This window comes from Malaya genurostris, chromosome 1 (assembly GCF_030247185.1).
Source record: "Malaya genurostris strain Urasoe2022 chromosome 1, Malgen_1.1, whole genome shotgun sequence".
NCBI lineage: Eukaryota > Metazoa > Arthropoda > Insecta > Diptera > Culicidae > Malaya > Malaya genurostris.
The window spans coordinates 62015590-62035951 of NC_080570.1; the positions used below are offsets into that span (position 1 = coordinate 62015590).

At 37.5% G+C, this 20362-nt stretch overlaps 2 protein-coding genes across 4 annotated transcripts in view; both read left to right on the forward strand.

Moving 5' to 3' along the window:
* The window catches only part of LOC131440255 (serine/threonine-protein phosphatase 4 regulatory subunit 3), a 54175-nt gene continuing 33813 nt past the window's right edge, over nt 1-20362 (forward strand). Inside the window, exons 1-2 of one of the 3 annotated variants that reach the window (XM_058611368.1) lie at nt 1-621; nt 17996-18815. In XM_058611368.1, coding sequence (XP_058467351.1) covers nt 18704-18815 — 112 coding nt within the window. In that variant the 5' untranslated portion in view covers nt 1-621; nt 17996-18703. Of the gene's footprint in view, nt 622-3025; nt 3276-17995; nt 18816-20362 lie in introns of those variants that run through there. The other 2 variants (XM_058611370.1, XM_058611369.1) reach the window with 2 other exon arrangements.
* LOC131426010 (putative nuclease HARBI1) lies at nt 12541-14279 on the forward strand. Its single transcript, XM_058588400.1, has 4 exons — nt 12541-13078; nt 13135-13274; nt 13386-13563; nt 13623-14279. The coding sequence occupies exons 1-4, from the start codon at nt 12899-12901 to the stop codon at nt 14277-14279; spliced, it is 1155 nt and encodes a 384-aa protein (XP_058444383.1). The 5' UTR covers nt 12541-12898.

Genomic DNA, 20362 nt, shown 5'->3' on the forward strand with positions numbered 1-20362 from the left:
CCACAAAGTTATATCGAATCCAAGATGGCGATGAATGTTGTGATCCCAGTTTCGCGAGCACGTCGATGAGCAAATTTTGCTGCGAAAAATTGATAGCTGGCCAGCATATCGTGACACAGTCGTATGCCAAGGTGCATCCAGTTTTCGTCGGTGCGTGGAAAAGTTTGTGGAAGTCGTGACGAATCGGTAGTTGTGTTCTTCTGCCGGAAGTGCAGCTAAAAGTTTTCTCCTTTGAGGTGAAAAAAGTTTCACCTTTCCTGAGCTGCGGTCGAGTTGTGTTTCAAGTGGGAGCAAAGAAGAAGAATCTGTGTATTTCTTTAGCTTGGCCGATCGCCCTTGGTTTCACAAGGCCGATCGCGGCCGTGGAAGTGTCGGGAAATTCGTATTATTTTCTCGTGGTTTGCTTCTACCGGTTTGAAACCACGGTTCTGAAGTTCAGTTTGAGATTCCGATCGAATTCTATGTGAGAGGAAGAAAAAGAAGAAATCTCGGTCTGGACGTAAAAGTTTCACCGATTTTCGACTCGTTACGTGTGGTGTATTGGTTTTCTAGTAGAAGATTAACGCGTGATTCTATTAGTCGTGAGATTTGAGATCGAGTGCGACCACTTTTAATTTTTAGGTAAGTATCACGATTTCAGTTAATTGCATAGTTTATTAGCCGCTGCAGGCATACGAGTCGAGACTTGCAATTTTTTTTTTGCTGCCGAAGCTTCGTCGGAGATTTTCTTCTTGCGTGGCTGCTTTCCTTCTTTTTTTCCATTGAGAAGCAATATATTATACCCCTCCTATTCATACCTCCATCGGGTGCTGTAGGCAGTGATGTTTTTATTCCTCTTTTTCCTACAATTTCCATCGTTCCACTACTACCACCAGCTCGGTCACTGTGTAGTAATTGATCGTTCATCGTAATGTGGAGCGAAAAGACACGATGATGTATCGGTTTTTGTCTTCTACCGTTGTCTCGTTGTCGTTGGCTGTGTATGAGTGTGATGTTGAGAGGGTTTTCTGTTAACACCAGTGGTACCAGAATGTGTTTATAGTTTCGCGTCGTCGTCGTCGATACAGTTCACATTTTGATAACGGAAAAAAAAAAATCTTTCAACATATGAAAAATAATGGACTGTGAACGAAGATCAATTGTATTATTAATTTTCAAAACAGACAAAAGATAAAACTGTTTTTCGTCTACTGTTGATCCTCAGCGAGCCTTAAATCATCTAGAATTCTTGAAAGTGAATGTTTACCTGTGGTGTATTGACCGATATTATGTGATATGCGTGATTTTATTAAGATGAACTAATTATCATGGTGCCAAGAATGACGAAAGAAAAACTTATTTTGTTACTTCTCTACAATCTGGAAGAAACTATGTAAGGATGGTTTGTGTTGTCAAAAACTTCTCACGTTGACTTCTAGATCAGGGGTTCCCAAACTATTTTAGATCAGGGGTTCCCAAACTATTTTGGCCCCTTTACTAAAATTAACTTAGGCCTCAGAGCCCCATCAACAAATTCCTTTGAAAACTCAAATTCTTGCTTTTTTAATATTGATGTAAAATGTTTACCAATTTCTTCGGATGGTCAAATAAACACAACTTTTTTAGTGTAAGTATTTCAAATAACAACTTATATCAAACAATAGGGAGTCGATTTCTAGACCTCGTCGACCTCCATATTCAGTTTTCGTTTACGTCGATCCCCCTTTTTCTTTTTTTTGTGTTTTGGATAATTTTCAACAGGATTTAATTAATGCATGATATAAAGCAACAATTCTGGTGTCAATAACAAATGAACTAATGGTATGTTGTTGTCATTCAAAATGCTTTTAAATCTTGTTTTATCATATAATAGTATCTGAAGATTGCTCATTCTGATTTCGCTTTCGTTTGATACCAAACCTAACCCACTTTCCAATTTTAACTGTTGTCACACCGATTGTTTGAAACCTGGTTCGTACCTAGTTTCAACATCATTGAACTGAAATTCGAGTCAGTTTCGAACCTGATTCTTATATCGGGTTTACTCACACTCCCGTTGCTAAAAGTGCTACCACAACACAGTTTCTTAAAAAGTGTTTGCTTGTTCAAACGACCCCGGGTTAGTTTATGTATTTTCAATATAATCGTTTATTTTTAAGAGAAATTCTAAAGGATTCGGTACTTGTTAAGTTCTAACCAGTTAGCTGTTGCGTTTGATTAAAAAAAAATAATACACTACCTATCACCGTTCGCCTGCCAAATCCTCTTCAAAGTTGATGTTTCTAGATAGGTTAATTGGCCGATATCGCCGAAACGTGTTTCTTACATAATTATATTTTGTTACGGTTTGTATTGAATCAAAACATAAAACCAAGAATTGAAAGACAGTGAAGATGAATTTGAATAATTTTATTTTTATTTTGTAGATTACATCTCTCTGTGGTACTTTTTTCACGATATACCGGATTGATTTTATATTTGACGCCTTACTCTTCAAAAAACTTTCGAGTTGAAATTACAAGCTTTGGATTTAGCCCTTTTGTCGTAGAACTATCGATTTTATTCGAATTATTGACAAGCTAGGAAAAAACTAATTCGAGACGCCTGATCAGTGTTAGCTGGCAGCACGATTCGAGATGATTCACCAAAACAGTCAAGAGTGTTGTGTTACACATCGGCATGAATGGTGTGTGGGAGCTTTTACGTGCGTTGTGTTTCCATCAAAACAGCGCACAGGAATGGCAGCGGCCTAAGATTACTGTTCTATTGAACTTTTGTTCAATTATGAAGAAATTACGTAATAGAAAATTTCTAATCACACAACTTGACAAGGGATAAGATTGAAATATAGAGAATATGTTTTCATACAACGAAAATTGCCAACATTTGACATTGATATGGTAAATTGTGAACTCACGGCTACCTCGATTCTACAGTCTTGCGCAGCATTGTTTGACGTTTAGATCCTTCAAAGTGCTGGCTGCATCAAACGAGTTTGTGTTCGTTGATGAAAGCATCATCCAAGACTAGAAATGCTCGTTTTTTAGAGTTTTCAAATGGAAAATTCAATTTGTTCCTTATATTAAGTAGGTATAACATTTCTTAACATATTTCTGTGCCAGAAATGTTAGTGATTCGTTGAAGAAAAATCCAAATTTTACTATCGACGCGTAAAAGATGTACGTTGCTCATACGCACACACTGATGCAGCTCATAGTTGATTTTACGGAATGAAGGTTAGTCGGTGCCGATCAAACAGAAATGCGATGACAGTTCCTTGTTTTATATATTACTTGGTAAGTAGATAATTTAGTTAAATAATGCCTTCAGCATTTGTTAATTTTGTAGTGCATTGTATTTTGAAATGATACATAAACATATATAAAGAATCGAGATGGTCGTGGTCGTACTCGGTCAAAGTTAAGTTTTAATTGTTGATTTATTTTTCGACCTCTGTGTTTTATCAAAATTTTCTGTTGACGTAAAACAAATAAGTTCTGGTTTTTTTTCGACAACTTTTACCAATTTGATTGGTCTGGATTATCCTTCACTACAGATTAGTAGTTTCATTCTGTTTTTTTGTTTTGCCCTGTGTGGATTACTACACTGGCCCCAACGATCGACTAGCCGTGTGTCGGATGGTCACTGAAGTTCTCTCTCACACTGAGTCAACGTGATTCATGATCAAACATAAACTAGTACACACCGACGATGTGTTGTGACTAACTCAGTTGAGTGTAGAGCGTCGCTTAGCTACGTCAGGTAGTGTCGAAGTCATCTGCGTCACACATGAGCTGCAAAATAGCGTGATACTTCCGAGTTCGAGTGGATTTTCTTAAAATTGCACCACCCATACATTAACCTTGTAGTGCATCCGTAAACATGAAGGAACCTACTATTTACCAGATACACACGAAAAGGCGAAGAGAGAGAAAGGATCTTATCAGCAGTATGACGAGATAATCAGTGTTTAATTATAGAAGTTTCATAGTAAACGGAATGTTATCTGTTTTCTTGTGAAGTCTGGTCATGTTTTATGGCAAATAACGAGTATCACTCACTGAGCTGTCTTTTTATGTCGGGTCTAATTTATCTGGCATCGGCTGATACAGTAGTGACGTTTGAGCTACCTTCACTACATACATTAATCACAATATTCGTATCAAAATATTTTTGTTTTCATTGATACAGACAGTTTTCTTCCTAGTAGCTACTTGTGTATAAACGAAGATTGCTTTTCATTACTCTATTACTATGTTTACACTTGATATCGAATGTTTATTTTTTGCGGTTCATTCAAAAATTGAAATGCTACGCACGTTTTCCGAAACAGAGCAGAGAAAATACGGAGAGCATTGGCTTGTACGTTCATGTATCGTTGCGTTTTGATACGACGAAAATTAGTATCAGTAACAGTTGATTGATAAAGATGAATGGGTCATGTGGTGTGTAGCACGAATTTTCAGCGTTGTGAAATGGTAGGTCAGTTAGGGAGTCGCGGTTCAAAACTGAATTGATAGACTTTTTTTTTTTTTTTTTCATAAATACGTTTATTTCATAGGCAATATACATAAGTTTTTCTTCGCCGTGGCATCCACAATACATAGTAGTTTAAACCTAATACATTTCGAATATCATATTAGTATGTTGGTACTCATTAGTTAATCTAAACACTGTTTTTATCAAGCGAGTTGCTATTTTAATTACATTAAATAAAATACATTTATTTTGTACATGATCTTATAACTATTTCAGGATTGTTTGTATCAGTTCACCACTTATATTCAATATCCTATAGTTGGCTATTGGTTGAACTCATGGAAGAGAAAACAGTTTAACATAAAATAAAATTTAAATTGGAACTCCAATGGATTTAATGAAATGATAAAGAAGTTTCATGTATGGAAGGTCACGACAAGCAAGAATGTCGCGAACTGGGACATTGGATAGTCTACCTTGGGTACGCAAAGAATTTATTAGTTGAGATCTGACATCACGAAACTCCACGCATGTCCAAACAACATGGTCAATATCGCGGTAACCTTCGCCGCAAGCACAATGATTAGTCTCGGAAAGTCCAATTCGAAGGAGATGTGCATCTAACGTGTAGTGATTGGACATGAGTCTGGACATCACACGAATGAAATCTCTACTCACATCCAGTCCCCTGAACCATGCCTTTGTCGATATTTTAGGAATAATTGAGTGCATCCACCGACCCAGATCATCTTTATCCCAAGAAGCTTGCCAGCTGGCAAGTGTTCTTTGGCGAGACGCGCTATAGAATTCGTTGAAAGCAATCGGTCTCTCATAAATTTCACCCTCAATAGCACCACGTTTGGCTAAAATATCGGCTCTTTCATTGCCTGGAATGGAGCAATGAGCCGGAACCCAAACTATTGTGATTAGATAATTATTATTCAATATGTCGTTCAGACACTGTTTTATTTTACCCAAGAAAAACGGTTCATTTTTGCCAGCAGCGTTTGAGCGAATGGCTTCAATTGCACTCAGACTATCTGTGAAGAGGAAATAATGGTTTGGAGATAATGTGACGATTACATTCAAGCTATAATGAACTGCTGCTAACTCTGCTATATAAACAGATGCAGGTTCTTGAAGCTTGAATGAGGCCGAAACATTATTGTTGAACATACCAAACCCTGTCGCTTCTTCCATTCGCGATCCGTCCGTGTAAAACATTTTCTCAGAGTTAATATGCCTGAACTTACTTGAAAATATTTTTGGGATTTCCATAGAGCGTAGGTGGTCCGGGATTCCACGCACTTCGCGCTGCATGGATGTGTCGAAAAATAAAGTTGAGTCAGGTACATTTAGGAGGCTGACACGGATAGGAATATATCTTGAAGGGTTGATTTCCTGTGACAAATGGTTAAAATATACTGTCATGAATTTTGTTTGAGATCGAAGCTCGACTAGTCGTTCGAAATTATTAATTACCATGGGATTCAGCACATCACATCTTATTAGCAGGCGTGATGAAAGCTCCCAAAATCGATCTTTTAATGGAAGAACTCCCGCCAGAACTTCAAGACTCATTGTATGTGTCGAATGCATGCAGCCTAAAGCAATTCGCAAACAACGGTACTGAATTCGCTCAAGTTTGATAATATGAGAATTTGCAGCGGAACGAAAACAAACGCATCCATATTCCATCACTGAAAGTATCGTTGTCTGATACAATTTTATTAGATCTTGCGGATGAGCACCCCACCAAGACCCTGTTATTGTTCGAAGAAAATTTACTCTTTGTTGGCATTTCGTTATCAGATACCTAATGTGTCCTCCCCACGTGCATTTGGAATCAAACCACACCCCGAGGTATTTGAAAGTCAAAACCTGTTCGATTATTCTTCCCATCATATGAAGCTGAAGTTGCGCGGGATCATGCTTTTTTGAAAAGACGACCAGCTCTGTTTTCTCCGCAGAGAATTCGATACCAAGATGAACAGCCCAAACGGACAATTTATCTAAGGTATCTTGCAATGGTTTTTGCAGATCAATAGCTTTGGATCCAGTAACTGAAACCACGCCATCATCTGCCAATTGTCTTAGTGTACATGGGGTTACTAGACAGCTGTCAATGTCATTCACGTAAAAATTATAGAGGAGCGGACTGAGGCATGAGCCTTGCGGGAGACCCATGTAGCTAATTCTGATTGTTGCCAAATCGCCATGTGAAAAATGCATGCGTTTCTCTGACAAAAGGTTGTGCAAATAATTATTTATAACCGCTGGGAGTCCATGTTGGTGGAGCTTGTCTGAAAGAACATCAATGGAAACTGAATCAAATGCTCCTTTAATGTCTAAAAATACAGATGCCATTTGTTGCTTTTGAGCGAAGGCAATTTGGATGTCAGACGAAAGTAATGCAAGGCAATCATTCGTCCCTTTATTTCTACGGAAGCCAAACTGAGTATCTGACAACAAACCGTTCGTCTCGACCCAAGTGTCGAGACGTCGTAGAATAATTTTTTCGAACAATTTTCTGATGCAGGACAACATCGCAATGGGTCTATATGAGTTGTGATTGGAAGCTGGTTTCCCCGGCTTTTGAATGGCGATAACTTTCACTTGTCTCCAGTCAGGTGGAACAATATTTTGCTCAAGAAACTTGTTGAACAATTCCAACAAACGTCTTTTTGCGAGGTCGGGCAGATTCTTCACCAAGTTGAATTTAATTCTGTCCAATCCAGGAGCGTTATTGTTACAAGACATGAGTGCTATGGAAAATTCCATCATTGAAAAGGGGCTATCAATGGAATCATCATTTGAAGAAGACTCCCTAACAATGCTATGCGTAGGAACGGAATCTGGACAAACTTTCCTCGCAAAATCAAATATCCATCGATTCGAGTACTCCTCACTCTCATTTCCTACGTTACGATTCCTCATTCGTCTGGCCGTATTCCAAAGAGTGCTCATTGAGGTTTCTCTTGACAAACCTTCCACAAAATGTCTCCAATAGCTGCATTTCTTAACCCGAAGTATGTTCTTGTACTTGGTTTCTAAAACCAAGAATTTTTCAAAATTCTGAGGAGTTCCTCCTCCTCGTTTTAAAAACGTCTTGAAAGCATTTTGTTTCGCGTGTTTAGCATCTGAGCACTCTTTGTCCCACCAAGGATTTGGAGGTCTTCTGTTAGACGATGGACCAAGAAATCGTTTGGTTCGGGCTTGTTCTGCGGCCTCCAGAATCGAACAAACGAGGAAGTCATATTCTTCAAGTGGGGGAAGCTCTTCCATTGAAGTTAAGACACTTGAAATATTACTTTGGTATTTAATCCAGTCAATATTTTTTGTCAAATCATATGGAATATTAACTGAATTAGCAATGCCTTTGTTACTGCTAATTGAGATGATGATTGGTAAATGATCGCTACCATGTAAATCAGGAAATACTTTCCAGGTGCAATCTAGTCGAATTGAAGTCGAACAAAGAGATAAATCTAATGCACTTGGACGTGCAGGAGGTCTTGGGATCCGTGTCATGCTACCCATATTTAGTACCGTCATGCTAAAATTGTCGCAAATATTATATATTAGAGATGATCTGCTATCATTGTAAACGGAACCCCACATCATTCCGTGCGAATTGAAATCTCCTAAAATCAAACGTGGAGCAGGAAGGGCTTCGACAATTTCATTAAGCTGTCGTTGTCCAACTTGAGCTCTTGGAGGAATATATACCGAAGCAATGCAAATGTCCTTTCCTTTAATGTTTATTTGACAAGCAACAACTTCTATACTAGAAGTCGAAGGAATGTTTAATCTATAAAAGGAATAACATTTCTTAATTCCTAAAAGCACTCCACCATACGGGGAGTCTCTGTCGAGACGTATAATGTTAAAGTCATTAAAATTTAAGGCTATGTTTGATGTAAGCCATGTTTCGCACAAAGCAAATACATCACATTTTTGACTATGCAACAAAACTTTAAATGAATCAAGTTTTGGCATGATGCTTCGACAATTCCACTGCAGGACAGTGATTGAATCATTTGCGGCGGATGATAAATTATCCATCAAATGATACAAAACCTGAAAGAGCTGGCCATTGAGCTGATAACTGTTTCAAAAAAGTTCTAGCTATTGGAAGGAATGCTGTTATGATGGTCTTTAGAGGTTCAGAAATATTGAATGCAGCGAAAATCCATTCTACAATTTCCGAAAATTTCAGTAATCCTGTTGGTGAATGTGAAATGGAGCCCACTGGATTATTGTCTTTTCTTGAGCTAGTTCCTGGATTGGTTTGTGAATTTGACAAACCAGGAGGCACAGTTTTTGGTTTTAAATTTGGCTTTTTAGCTTTAACACGGGGATCTTTTTTTGAAGGTATAATTTTAGGTGTCTTTTTTGGTATTTTGTGGTTTGTTAATCTCCTCTTAACAGACCCTTGAGGAGTGACAAACGAGGTATCTTCACTATTTCCGTCAGAGTCAGATTCCTCTGGCTCCGCAAGATTTGAAAAACCGTTTTCGGTTTCCAAAGGGGAGACATGTATGACCGTTTTGAGCATTTCTGCATATGTGCGCTTAGACCGTGCTTTTAAAGAAAGCTTCATTTTGTCTTTACGCAGCTTAAATGCAGCGCACACTGAAAGATCATCATGAGGGCTTTCCCCACAATAAACACATTTTTCAACATCTTTATCGCAAAGATTATCCTTATGAGGCCCTTGACATTTGATACATTTGGACTTATTACTACAGTAAGTAGCTGTATGTCCGAATTTTTTACAGTTCGTGCAATTCATAACATGCGGTACGAAAAGCCGAACAGGAAGACGAATTTTATCGATATAGACATGGCTAGGCAATGCAGATCCGGCAAATGTTACGCGAAACGAATCTGAGGGACGATAAGACTTTTTTCCATCGACAATAGATGCTGAGTACAATTGTTTGCACTCGAGTATCTTAACTCCCTCAAGCATGGAGTTTTTAAAACGGCCAACTCCATTTTTAAGTAAATCATCTGCTGTCAGACTTGCTTCAGTCACAACACCGTCAATTTCTACCTCCTTCGATGGAATGTAAACTCGATATTCAATAGCAAATAATTTACAGGTTACAATATCGTTTGCCTGTTTCAAGTCGTTAACTACAACTCGAATTTTATCTCTATTAACCTTACAGATTTCTTTAACTTCAGAGAAATGTGATGTCAAATCCTTTGTAATTTGCATCAAGTTTAAAATCTTTTCTTTTTTTCGAAGATAGACTATCCATGGCCCAGTGGTACCCTGTGGATAATGTTTAGCCCTCGGAGTATTTAAACTTTTACTAGTATCCGGAATCGGATTCGGATGATCTTCCATGAGATCATCCATTACATTAAATTTTTTTTTGTAAATTAATAATACCAAAATAAAAACTTATGTTTAGTAAAATTTCAGATATAAGAAATAAAAAATAAATTAAATTAAATCTACCTTGTAGCTGATGTCTCTGTTCCTTTATCGTGAAGAACGACGTGAAGCTCTTCCAACGATTTCCAATTGGCAGTCTTTTGCTGTTTCCAATTGGCAGTCTTCTGTCGTTTACTGCTATCTCAGTTGCTCTGCCGTCGTTGTGAACACCACTGCACTTGCTGTACCTGACCCCAGGTACAGTGCTTTTGCTCTTGGTGGCGATCAAATGCGATGCTTGCAGTGTAGCACCTCGCGATATATGCCGTCTCTTTTGATCCTACGCAGCGTACAAATTCTGGTACCTGGTAGATCAGCACTGGGTTGCTTTAGCACCTCTGTGCCTTTGCACCCCTTCGTCTTCGCACCTTTATGCGATGGCACCTCTGTGACTCGTCACTTCTATGCTCTCGCACCTCTGTGTCTCTACACCTCTGTGCGTATGAACGGGATGGCCTTCGTTGCTAGCTTTCCAGTCGGGAAACGCCCCGAATATTGCGTTTGCTATGGGCAGTTTAACTACCTGAAGCTTAGAATTGTCTCGGTAGCAGCCGTTAACTCACGAGCCAGTACAATCGAAACACAACCTCTTCGCTTGAATGGTTTTTACTGAATGAATTGATAGACTTTGTTTCATTGCATACTTCTGTAAGTTGATTAATAGTGGGCAAACGTTGATGGTTGATGGAAATCCACACTGCTACTGGTTAGAAGATGAAGTTTATTTTTAAATTAAACGCCATTTTCATTGAAACATTTTTTACCAAATTCTGTTGTATTTCTGCAAGAGTTCTTTCTGTTCGAAAACACACAGAGCTTTGGCATGTTTATCATAATTTAGAAAAGTAAGATTTTTGATTGCAGTATTTAACATTTATTTATTTTGTTCATAGAAACGTATAAGTTTAACTTTTATCAGCACCAACGAGAAAAAAAGATTGATGAATGGAACAGCGATGAAAATTAAAAAAAATGCTACAGAGCCGCGACTCGAACCCTTAGTTATCTGCTTTCGGGGCAAAACGTTTAGCCAAAGAAACTATTCCGTAGGTGAAACACAACTCAGGAATATTCATGCACAAAAAATGAAAAATTGAAATCTCACCTATCAGTATTTTGCTAGGTAACAGAAGGTAAATGAGATGGGTAAGCAATAAAATTACCTGTGAAGACTTTTTTTGTTGGATTAGATTTATCTATTATTCCTTGATCTATGTCAAATTGAAAAAAATGTGATTTTTTTTCGTGATATATGGTAAAGGTAAACATTGCTGCAGCAAACAGAATCAATATTAGAATATTGGTTTCGTTATAAATTTGTATTAATGCTGCTTCTACTGTAAGTTAAGATACAAATTGACAGAATGGGACCGGCTGACATGTACACGATCGAACGATGTTTAACAGAAACCCAATTGCAATACCGTTCTACAAGCTTGAAAACCGTGGAATCTGCGCAACCCACAAGGAAAATTATCTGACCTGGAAAAAGGTCATGATAAGACGAAAACGATTTTCTAGGATGAAGTAATTTTTTTATATGGGTACGAGTTTAGCGTGTCTGGTTGGGAAACAGTACCGATTTCGTTGATCGCATTGTTAAACATCCGGCAAAAGAAAATGATTGAGGAGAGCGTAGATTTGGTTGCTCGGAGATCTTCACGTTCAATGTGAAGGTATTACAGATAATCAGATTTTACAAGCTAAGTCTTTTGAAGTCTGCCAAGAAGATGCTTGGACTTGATAATGCATTCAAAAGCAGCTGTCGGGGTTGAACCACCTTTGGCTGGCTCTCTCAATTCACCAACGCAAACGATAGACATTATTTTATGATATCTGGTACGTTATGAATAGCAAACTTGCAGAAAAACCAGTGTTTTTCGTATTCACGACATCCAGTTATGTCTCTGACATTACCCACCCGCCTTTTTTCGTAATACGACAAGTAATCATCTAGACAAAAGATAAAATTATTGCCAAATCTTGGAAAAAGATGCACTTTGCCGAAAAATCAGTTAATGTACTAAACGAATCTCGGAATATTGATTAATGAGCAATCAGTTCGAGAATTGGGATTAAGTGTATTGGAGCGCATTTCAGCTTTTTTTTTTTCAAAGAAACACTTATCTTACATTAGTGAAGTCTGCCAAGAAGATGCTTGGACTTGATAATGCATTCAAAAGCAGCTGTCGGGGTTGAACCACCTTTGGCTGGCTCTCTCAATTCACCAACGCAAACGATAGACATTATTTTATGATATCTGGTACGTTATGAATAGCAAACTTGCAGAAAAACCAGTGTTTTTCGTATTCACGACATCCAGTTATGTCTCTGACATTACCCACCCGCCTTTTTTCGTAATACGACAAGTAATCATCTAGGCAAAAGATAAAATTATTGCCAAATCTTGGAAAAAGATGCACTTTGCCGAAAAATCAGTTAATGTACTAAACGAATCTCGGAATATTGATTAATGAGCAATCAGTTCGAGAATTGGGATTAAGTGTATTGGAGCGCATTTCAGCTTTTTTTTCAAAGAAACACTTATCTTACATTAGTAAGTAAATCGAGTTCCTCTTTCCAACGAATTAATGCTTCAGAATTCTACTATTTTTCCTGAAAATTCGGATTCTACAAAAATCTCAATCTTAGTAATACAAAAAATTAAAAAGGGCGAAACTGTCATTCCATTTTTGCTTTTTGACTTCCGGTCCCGGAATTACAGGGTGATATGCACAAAAAATGAACATAATTGTTACTCACTTTTCTCAGAGATGGCGTGATCGATTTTCACAAACTTATGTCGTTTTCGTTTTTAAATTGCACTACACCGGTGTAGCGGTGTTTGCACTAAATCCGTTCGTTTTTGCAAATTGCACTACACCGGTGCTACACTTTTTCTGCACCGATACCACTGGTGTAGCACTCACCAAAAGATCAGTGTAGCACTGCAGGATTGATTCGTTTATCGGTAGTCAAGGGTAACTGTTTATGTTTATTGTTTACCAATCAATCATACTCACAAGTATGGACAACCTGTTGAATCTTTTCCAAAGTTCGAGTTCAGATTCCGATGAAATAATATTACAAATGTTGCAACAAAATCGTCAAAAAAAGAAACGCGTTCAGGATTTCATGACGGAAGTAGTTCAGTGCTATACCGATGAACAAGTGAGTAATACACTTTCCTTATTTTCATCGATTCTGAATCTACATTATATATGCAGTTTCGAGCAAATTTCCGTCTAACCAGAGACACGGCCCAGTATATTATTGATTTGTATAAATCATCCACCTTTTTTGAACAAAACATAGGAACTGGTAGAAGAAGTGTATCTCCTGAGCGACAGGCTCTAGCTTTTCTTTGGTAAGAAACGAAATTATAGCAAAATTATATTCTAAGTCCAGAGTAATTAAACCTTAAACTATACATCAATCAAGCTTAAACTCAGATGTTTGTATTATTTCTTTTGTTTAGGTTTGCCGCGAACAAAGATTCCTACCGTGAGGTAGGAAATATATTCAATATGACGGAGTCAACATGCTTCAAGCATTTCGACACATTGTTGAATTTTTTCCATGACATTTCGAGAACAATTATAAAATTTCCTCAAAGCGATGCAGAAAAGGAAACGATTGCTCGAGATTTTGAAAAAGTTTGTAATTGCTTATTACTTGTTGCTCAATACTTTAAGTATTATAATTATTTTTACAGCTTTCAAATTTCAAGAATGTAATTGGTTGTATTGACGGATCATATATTTCAATAAGGAAACCAAAAAATAAGATTCGATCCACATACACCAACAGACATGATATGTTATCCATTACACTTCAAGCCATATGCGACAAAGATAAAAAATTTTTAGATGTTTTCATTGGGCCACCCAGTAAAGTTCACGATTCGAGAATTTTTTCTATGTCAAGTATTAGCCGTAAGCTTCCGGATATATGCGGACAAAAATACCACTTATTAGGAGATGCTGCATATCCTATCAGGGAGTATTTATTAACTCCGTACAGAGACAACGGCCACATGACCAATAAAAAAATAATGTTTAATTTGCATCACTGCCAAACAAGAGTGGTGATTGAAAACTGTTTCGGTCTTCTGAAGCAAAGGTTTCGACAACTCACTCGTTTGGATTTCCATACGACTTTAAAACATTCTAAATTCGTAATGGCATGTTGTGTTCTTCACAATATTTGTATCGTGCGTAACGATACACTCGAAGTGGGCACCGAACAAACAAGCGTTCCTTCTAATGTTTCCAGTGAATCGCGAAGAATTGAAAACGGATTGCGTAATGAAGCATTGAGGCGTCTAGGCGAACTAAAACGTGATGCTATAGCAAATTACTTTACGCAATAGCCCTATTTTTCCAAATAAATACTTTACTAGCATGGCAACATACCTGAGTTTTTTTCAAATGGTTGTCACTTCTGGTTATTGGTATAATATAATGGTACAAGTGAAGTTATCGACAATCCGAATCTTTTATATATGTTCTATTCATTATCGGTAAAAATTAAACCGTTATGTTTGAAAAAATTGAGCTATTAATCAAAAATTAATAAAAATATAAGCTGTTAAACTAATAAAATTGGTTAAATTTATTACATTTATTACTGTTTTTAGAAATTTTCGGCAGTGAAGTTTGTTTAAACAAAAAAGACAAATTCCACAAAACGAATGTAATACCAAGCCAAGGAGATAATTCGAATCTTTTATGACAAACGGCTCCTAACATCGAAAGTCGATTGTTGCAGTGACTGCCCAGCCTTTGTAAATGTGAAACTCAGAACATGTATTGCAATTATGAAGAAGTTTTTGTTGTGAAATTTTGTTTATTTTTTGGCAATCACTTCAAAAATCTCTGTCAACTTATCCAGCTTGGCCATTCGTTCCTTGTGACGTTTTTCTTTATCTACTTGTGCTTGTTTATACGCCTGTAGTAGCTGATCTTGGAAATTAGTTTTTCTTCGAAATATGCCCCCATTGGAAACGCGTAACGTTGAAGGACTAGATTCTTTGGCTGTAGGAGCGCTGGACGATAAGGATGGAAAGGGATCCATACTGCTATGGCTTTTTTCCCATATTGTGTAGGTATCCATCATAATTTCTGGTTCCACCGAATCGTCCACAGCTGCAATGTCTGCTAATTCTTCAAAATATTCGTTCTTTTGTAGTGTACTTCCAGAGCGTCTGTTATGACTAATTGTTGACCGATGACGTCGGATAATAGTTTTAAACCTTTTATGAGATATAATCAATTAACATAAAATGACGCGCAAGACATAATTCAGTACCTATTCTCTATTTGTTTTACATCAAATAATGGTCCCAGTTCTTCATCCATACCAGATTTGATTTTACTCCATAGTTGTTTTTTTGATTTTAATTTTTTCAATGGACCAACCTGCTCCATGCTTTCTCTATACAATGAGAGCATCAGCTTGGTTTGTGCATCTGTCCAAGTTCTAGTTTTATAGGTAATCGCCGAAATGTTACTATTCAATGGGGGTAATCCATAAAATTGCGCGACATCATCATAGCGCACTTCAACCATTTGATCAGCTGAAATGCATAAAAATTATAAGTATTATTAAAAAATTAAATATTTATAGCACTTACTCTCTTTGTGGGACAAATGAATGAATCCATTCGCCTCAACAACGGCTCCGTCGTCCATACGGAGAACTTGATATTCATCCGGATTGATTTCCATGCTCTATTTACAAATTTTCCAGTCCAAATAAACGTAACTGTACCCATAGCAACAATACAAATATTTAACTTACACCTTTTTCGTTCGTTTTTACAAGCCTTGGTGTAGCACTGCACCGGTGTAGTGCAATTTAAAAACGAAAACGACATTAGATTCAAACGAAAGGTCCTAAGTCACATAGACTGCAAAATGCAAATCTAAGAGAAAATGCGCACTCAATTTTCTTGGAAATTTCTTAACTGATTTTTACAAACTAAGATGCAAATAAAATGTCTTGAAATTCTTTGAAAATCCTTGAAATGTTGATCCAGATCCGACTTTTGGTACCGGTACTATAGCGCGATGAATGATAATTTTTCATTTCCTGAGTATTTTTTCACAAGTGATGGCGAAAGGAGGTGCGAATTTTTATAAAACCTACTGGTAATTTTATCTAGTTGGTTGACATAGTAGGTTAGTCGATATATAAATCTACTTTGGGACTATTAGTCACCGGTTTTCAAAAACACTGGTAATAGTGAAGAAAAGCTCCAAAAACGGAACACATTTCGATTTCTCAGCAAAGATTCAACCGGTTTTCACATATCATGATTCAAGTTCAAGCTTTCATTTTAAAAGATACTGTGCCATTTCATCCAGATCCGACTTCCGAAATTAGATGCGATGAGTGTCAAACCTTTCAAACTGTCATACAAAATAATGCAAAACCGGTACGTGCTGGTACGGAAGAAGAAAACACCACCGCCTAGCATATATTGTTATATTGTTTTGTCGGTTATAGATGCATAAAACTTATCGATATGCTCCGCACTGAATGAAAAACGACGTGAACTGGCATAATATATTGATCGTCCCACGACAAAAGGGCCTAACTGCAAATGACAGCTTTTCTTTGTATACTTCTTCTTTCACGAATTTTCTTATAGATTTTATATTTGACGCTTAACTTTCCGTTTAAGTTTCAAGCCAAATCCACAAGCTTTCGATTAATATTGAAAACTTTGGCTAAATTACCATAGATAAGGGACTCCGTATGAATTGACAGAAAAAATAAAGAAAGGTTTTCGTTGCCGAACCCTTTTGACTCTTTTGTTGTGGGACGATTAATATTTACTTTTGAGAAGTACAATTTTTTACTATAAAGAAAACATTTCGGGTTTAATTTACACACTTAATCATTTTTTTCGGACAACGAAAATTTCGAGAAAAGGACCCATGTCGAGAAAAAAGATTACTTGATATAAAACTTTAGAAAAAGTAGGTGATGGTTATAACGAAGTGAAAATCTGCTATATCAGGTTGGTTGAATCTATTGAAATGAAATTGACATTGTTAATTTAAAGACTCTGAACATCGTTTGAACTGTATTGTGAGATTAGGTATGGAACACTTGACACATTTTAGAAAAGTGCTTCCAATCCTTCTCCAATTCGTATGTCGAAATATGGAATGTCATGTCTTCTTGTGGGCAAACAGATCAAATGAATGATTACACCAATAAACCCTCTTGTAGTTTCACCGACACGGAATTAACATACAAAAAAAAAAAGAAAGTTCAACTCGCGAAATTTACGATGCCAGATAGCTTTGCTTTGTGTATGGAGTGGTGAGATACTATTCTCGATACCTCGGTCACCATTTCATCGTACTGGTGTAACAAACAACTCACAACCTCCAAACCTACACACAAACGAAACACGCGATCTGTGGCCTAGCATATCGTAGAGGTGGAGACGAACGAGACGTGAGAGGCGATGTAGTACTACACTGGCGCGGCAAGACAGGTTTTCCGTTCCGTAGTGTCTGTCAAGATTGTAATAAACCATTCCGCGGAGTTTGTTTTCTTCCTACATTGGCACTTTACCGACGCGCTCGGGAGAGCGACGCCTACCGTGTATGTGTGCTGCAGTCATTGTTTGTCGTGTGCACGCCAGAAAATCCAAACCGGTGGACAATCTGACGGTGTAGTTCTCGTGTAGATTCGTTTCCTCCGCTGAACATCTCATTGGGAATGGTAGTGGTGGGCAGTGCAGTGTCTGCGGGGTAGGCTTCTTCCTTCAAAATCGATCAACGCGCCACAGTCATGACCAGTTGGTGTAGCGCTGTGTTTGTGATTGTGAGCACTGGCGGCTATCGGAAAGACCAAAAGGGTGAAGTTGGTGGGTGGGAATGCGAAACCGTGTCAAACAATTGACGATGTCCACACGGTAGCTCATTTGTTGAGTTTTCTCGTTCTTCGTTCGTTTGTTTATCATCGCTAAAGTAAATCTGAAATAAATCAAATAATTTTCAAATATTTTCCTCATTTATGTACGTTTATCGGTCATTATTAAACTGATTTTGTTTCTTTTAATTACAGATATTCGACCAACTCTGTTCAGAAACCGATCTCAATGAGTGTGAATAAAATATGTTTAACATCAACACTAGAGTACTAGACGTACAGTACGGAAGTTCCCATAACATTGTTTAAACATTCGTCATAACCCAACGAAAGAAATCAACAAAAAATTCTCGCCGCGAGAAGAAAGAAGAGTGACTCTAGCCCCTAAACCCTACTACTACGTAACGTTCATATTCTAGTAAATAGTGATTTTATCGACGAATAATTTATTTATTACCCGCGATATCGTACCATAAGAACTCTCAAAGAGTCTATCTAACTAGTGAAGACCAAACATCATCAATACCACCCGGCACAACGAATTCGTGTGTGTTTTTGTGCTTCAACCCAGTGAGTTTGACGAAAGGACTGAATAGTATAGCCGCCGACTTCTAAAGCATAAGTATCCTTATTAAGTGATTAAAAATTGAGCAGAGTATAGGCAAAGTTCGTTACAAGATACTAAAGAAGAGGAAGAAGAAAAATTCCTCAGGCCATCACCATCACCGTCACCACCATCGCCACCATCCGGCAACGACGGCGGCGACGGCGACGTCTACTAGTACAACCACCAGCACGGACGGCAGCAGTGATCCCCAGGAATCACCGCAACCATCAACTAGTAGCAACAATACCAGCAGTAGTAGTAGCAACCGCAGCATCGACACCGGTTCCAGGCGCAACATGACCACCGATACGCGACGTCGAGTCAAGCTGTACGCACTGAACGCAGATCGGCAGTGGGACGATCGGGGTACCGGACACGTTACCTCCAGCTATGTTGATCGCGTTAAAGGTAAGCAGAATGATTTACAATTTTGGTGCAGTTATGCTATGTTGTCGTCTAGGATAGTGATTCTCTAAGTGTTCTTATTCGATCTGGATGTGCATGACAGGACGAGGTATGGCCGGAAACGTTTCGCTTCCTGCCGCAGTGGCAGGATTGTACAATGATTTTTTGTTGAATGCACATTTTTCATCTTCGAATCTTCAGTTCAAAGTAGTTTACATTGAACAACTAGTGCCATTCGGTAGTTCAACTAAAATAATAAAAACAACGGATATAATAATTTTCGACCAATTTTCAATTTGAAAGTCTAATTTTATTTTGTTTCCATTATAAAGATTTTAAAGAATATTTTTGGTCATTTAGGTCACACCATGTGCGAGATCGTAATTCGATCCATCTCCGCTTGGATGAATGCAATGCCAACTTCTCATTCATCACGTTTTGACTGCTGTCTTTCCAAATATTATTATAAACGAAGAAGCTCGAGTGAATGATAATACGGCTTATTTTCGTTTCACACGCATTTTTCGACAATTTTTTTGCATGTTTATAAACTCACAGAGTTCACTAATTTATTGATCGTATCTCAATGAAAAAAATGTTCTCATTTGGCATCCGGTCATTGATATACAAGCAATTTAGTATAAAGACGTTAGGCATAATGATCGTTTGGCAGAACGTTTATTTGACATGTAGTTTAGTATGTCGACACCATAACAAGAATTCGAATTTAAGAGAAAGACTAGATGTGAATATGTTCAGAGTAAGATCGATCAAAATCAGAAAAACAGCAAGGAGTTATGGAAAATTCTTAAACAATTACTAAAACCTACACATTGCTCAACAAAAACTTTAACATTTAATGGCAGAGAAGAGCACTCAGAGCAAGTGATACCAGAAAAATTAAACAGTTATTTCATAAATAGTGTACAGCAGATCAATCAAAGTATTGATTTGGTTGGTGAAATAACACAGCCGATTAGTAATTATTGTAGATTTCTTGAATTTTACCCAATCACTTTTGAACAATTGAAAGATATTTGTTTTAATTTAGAAAAATCGGCTGGTATCGACAATGTTAACTCAAAAGTGATACAAGATTGCTTTCATGTTATCGGTTACGATCTGCTGGACTTGGTAAATGAATCGTTATACACGGGGCATGTGCCAAAAGTTTGGAAAGAATCGCTGGTGGTTCCTATCCCAAGGTTACTGGAACGGATAAAGCCGAGGAGTACCGTCCCATTAACATGTTGCACACGTTGGAAAAAAATTTGGAACTTGTTGTTAAAGATCAGCTGATTAACTATTTAAACTCTTAACAGTTTGCTAATACCGGAACAATCGGGATATCGTAAAAGTCACTCTTGCGAAACCGCTTGTAGATCGATACTTAGTGGACTGTAAGCTTTATTGAGAACGGGAAAATTCTTTCTATTGGTCTCCTAAAAAAACACGCGTCTGTTTCTCTAGACAATGCAATTACAAGTGCGTCATTTATTTTGATAGAAAATATAGAAGCGAAAAATACATGTGTATGTGTTTCTGTTTTT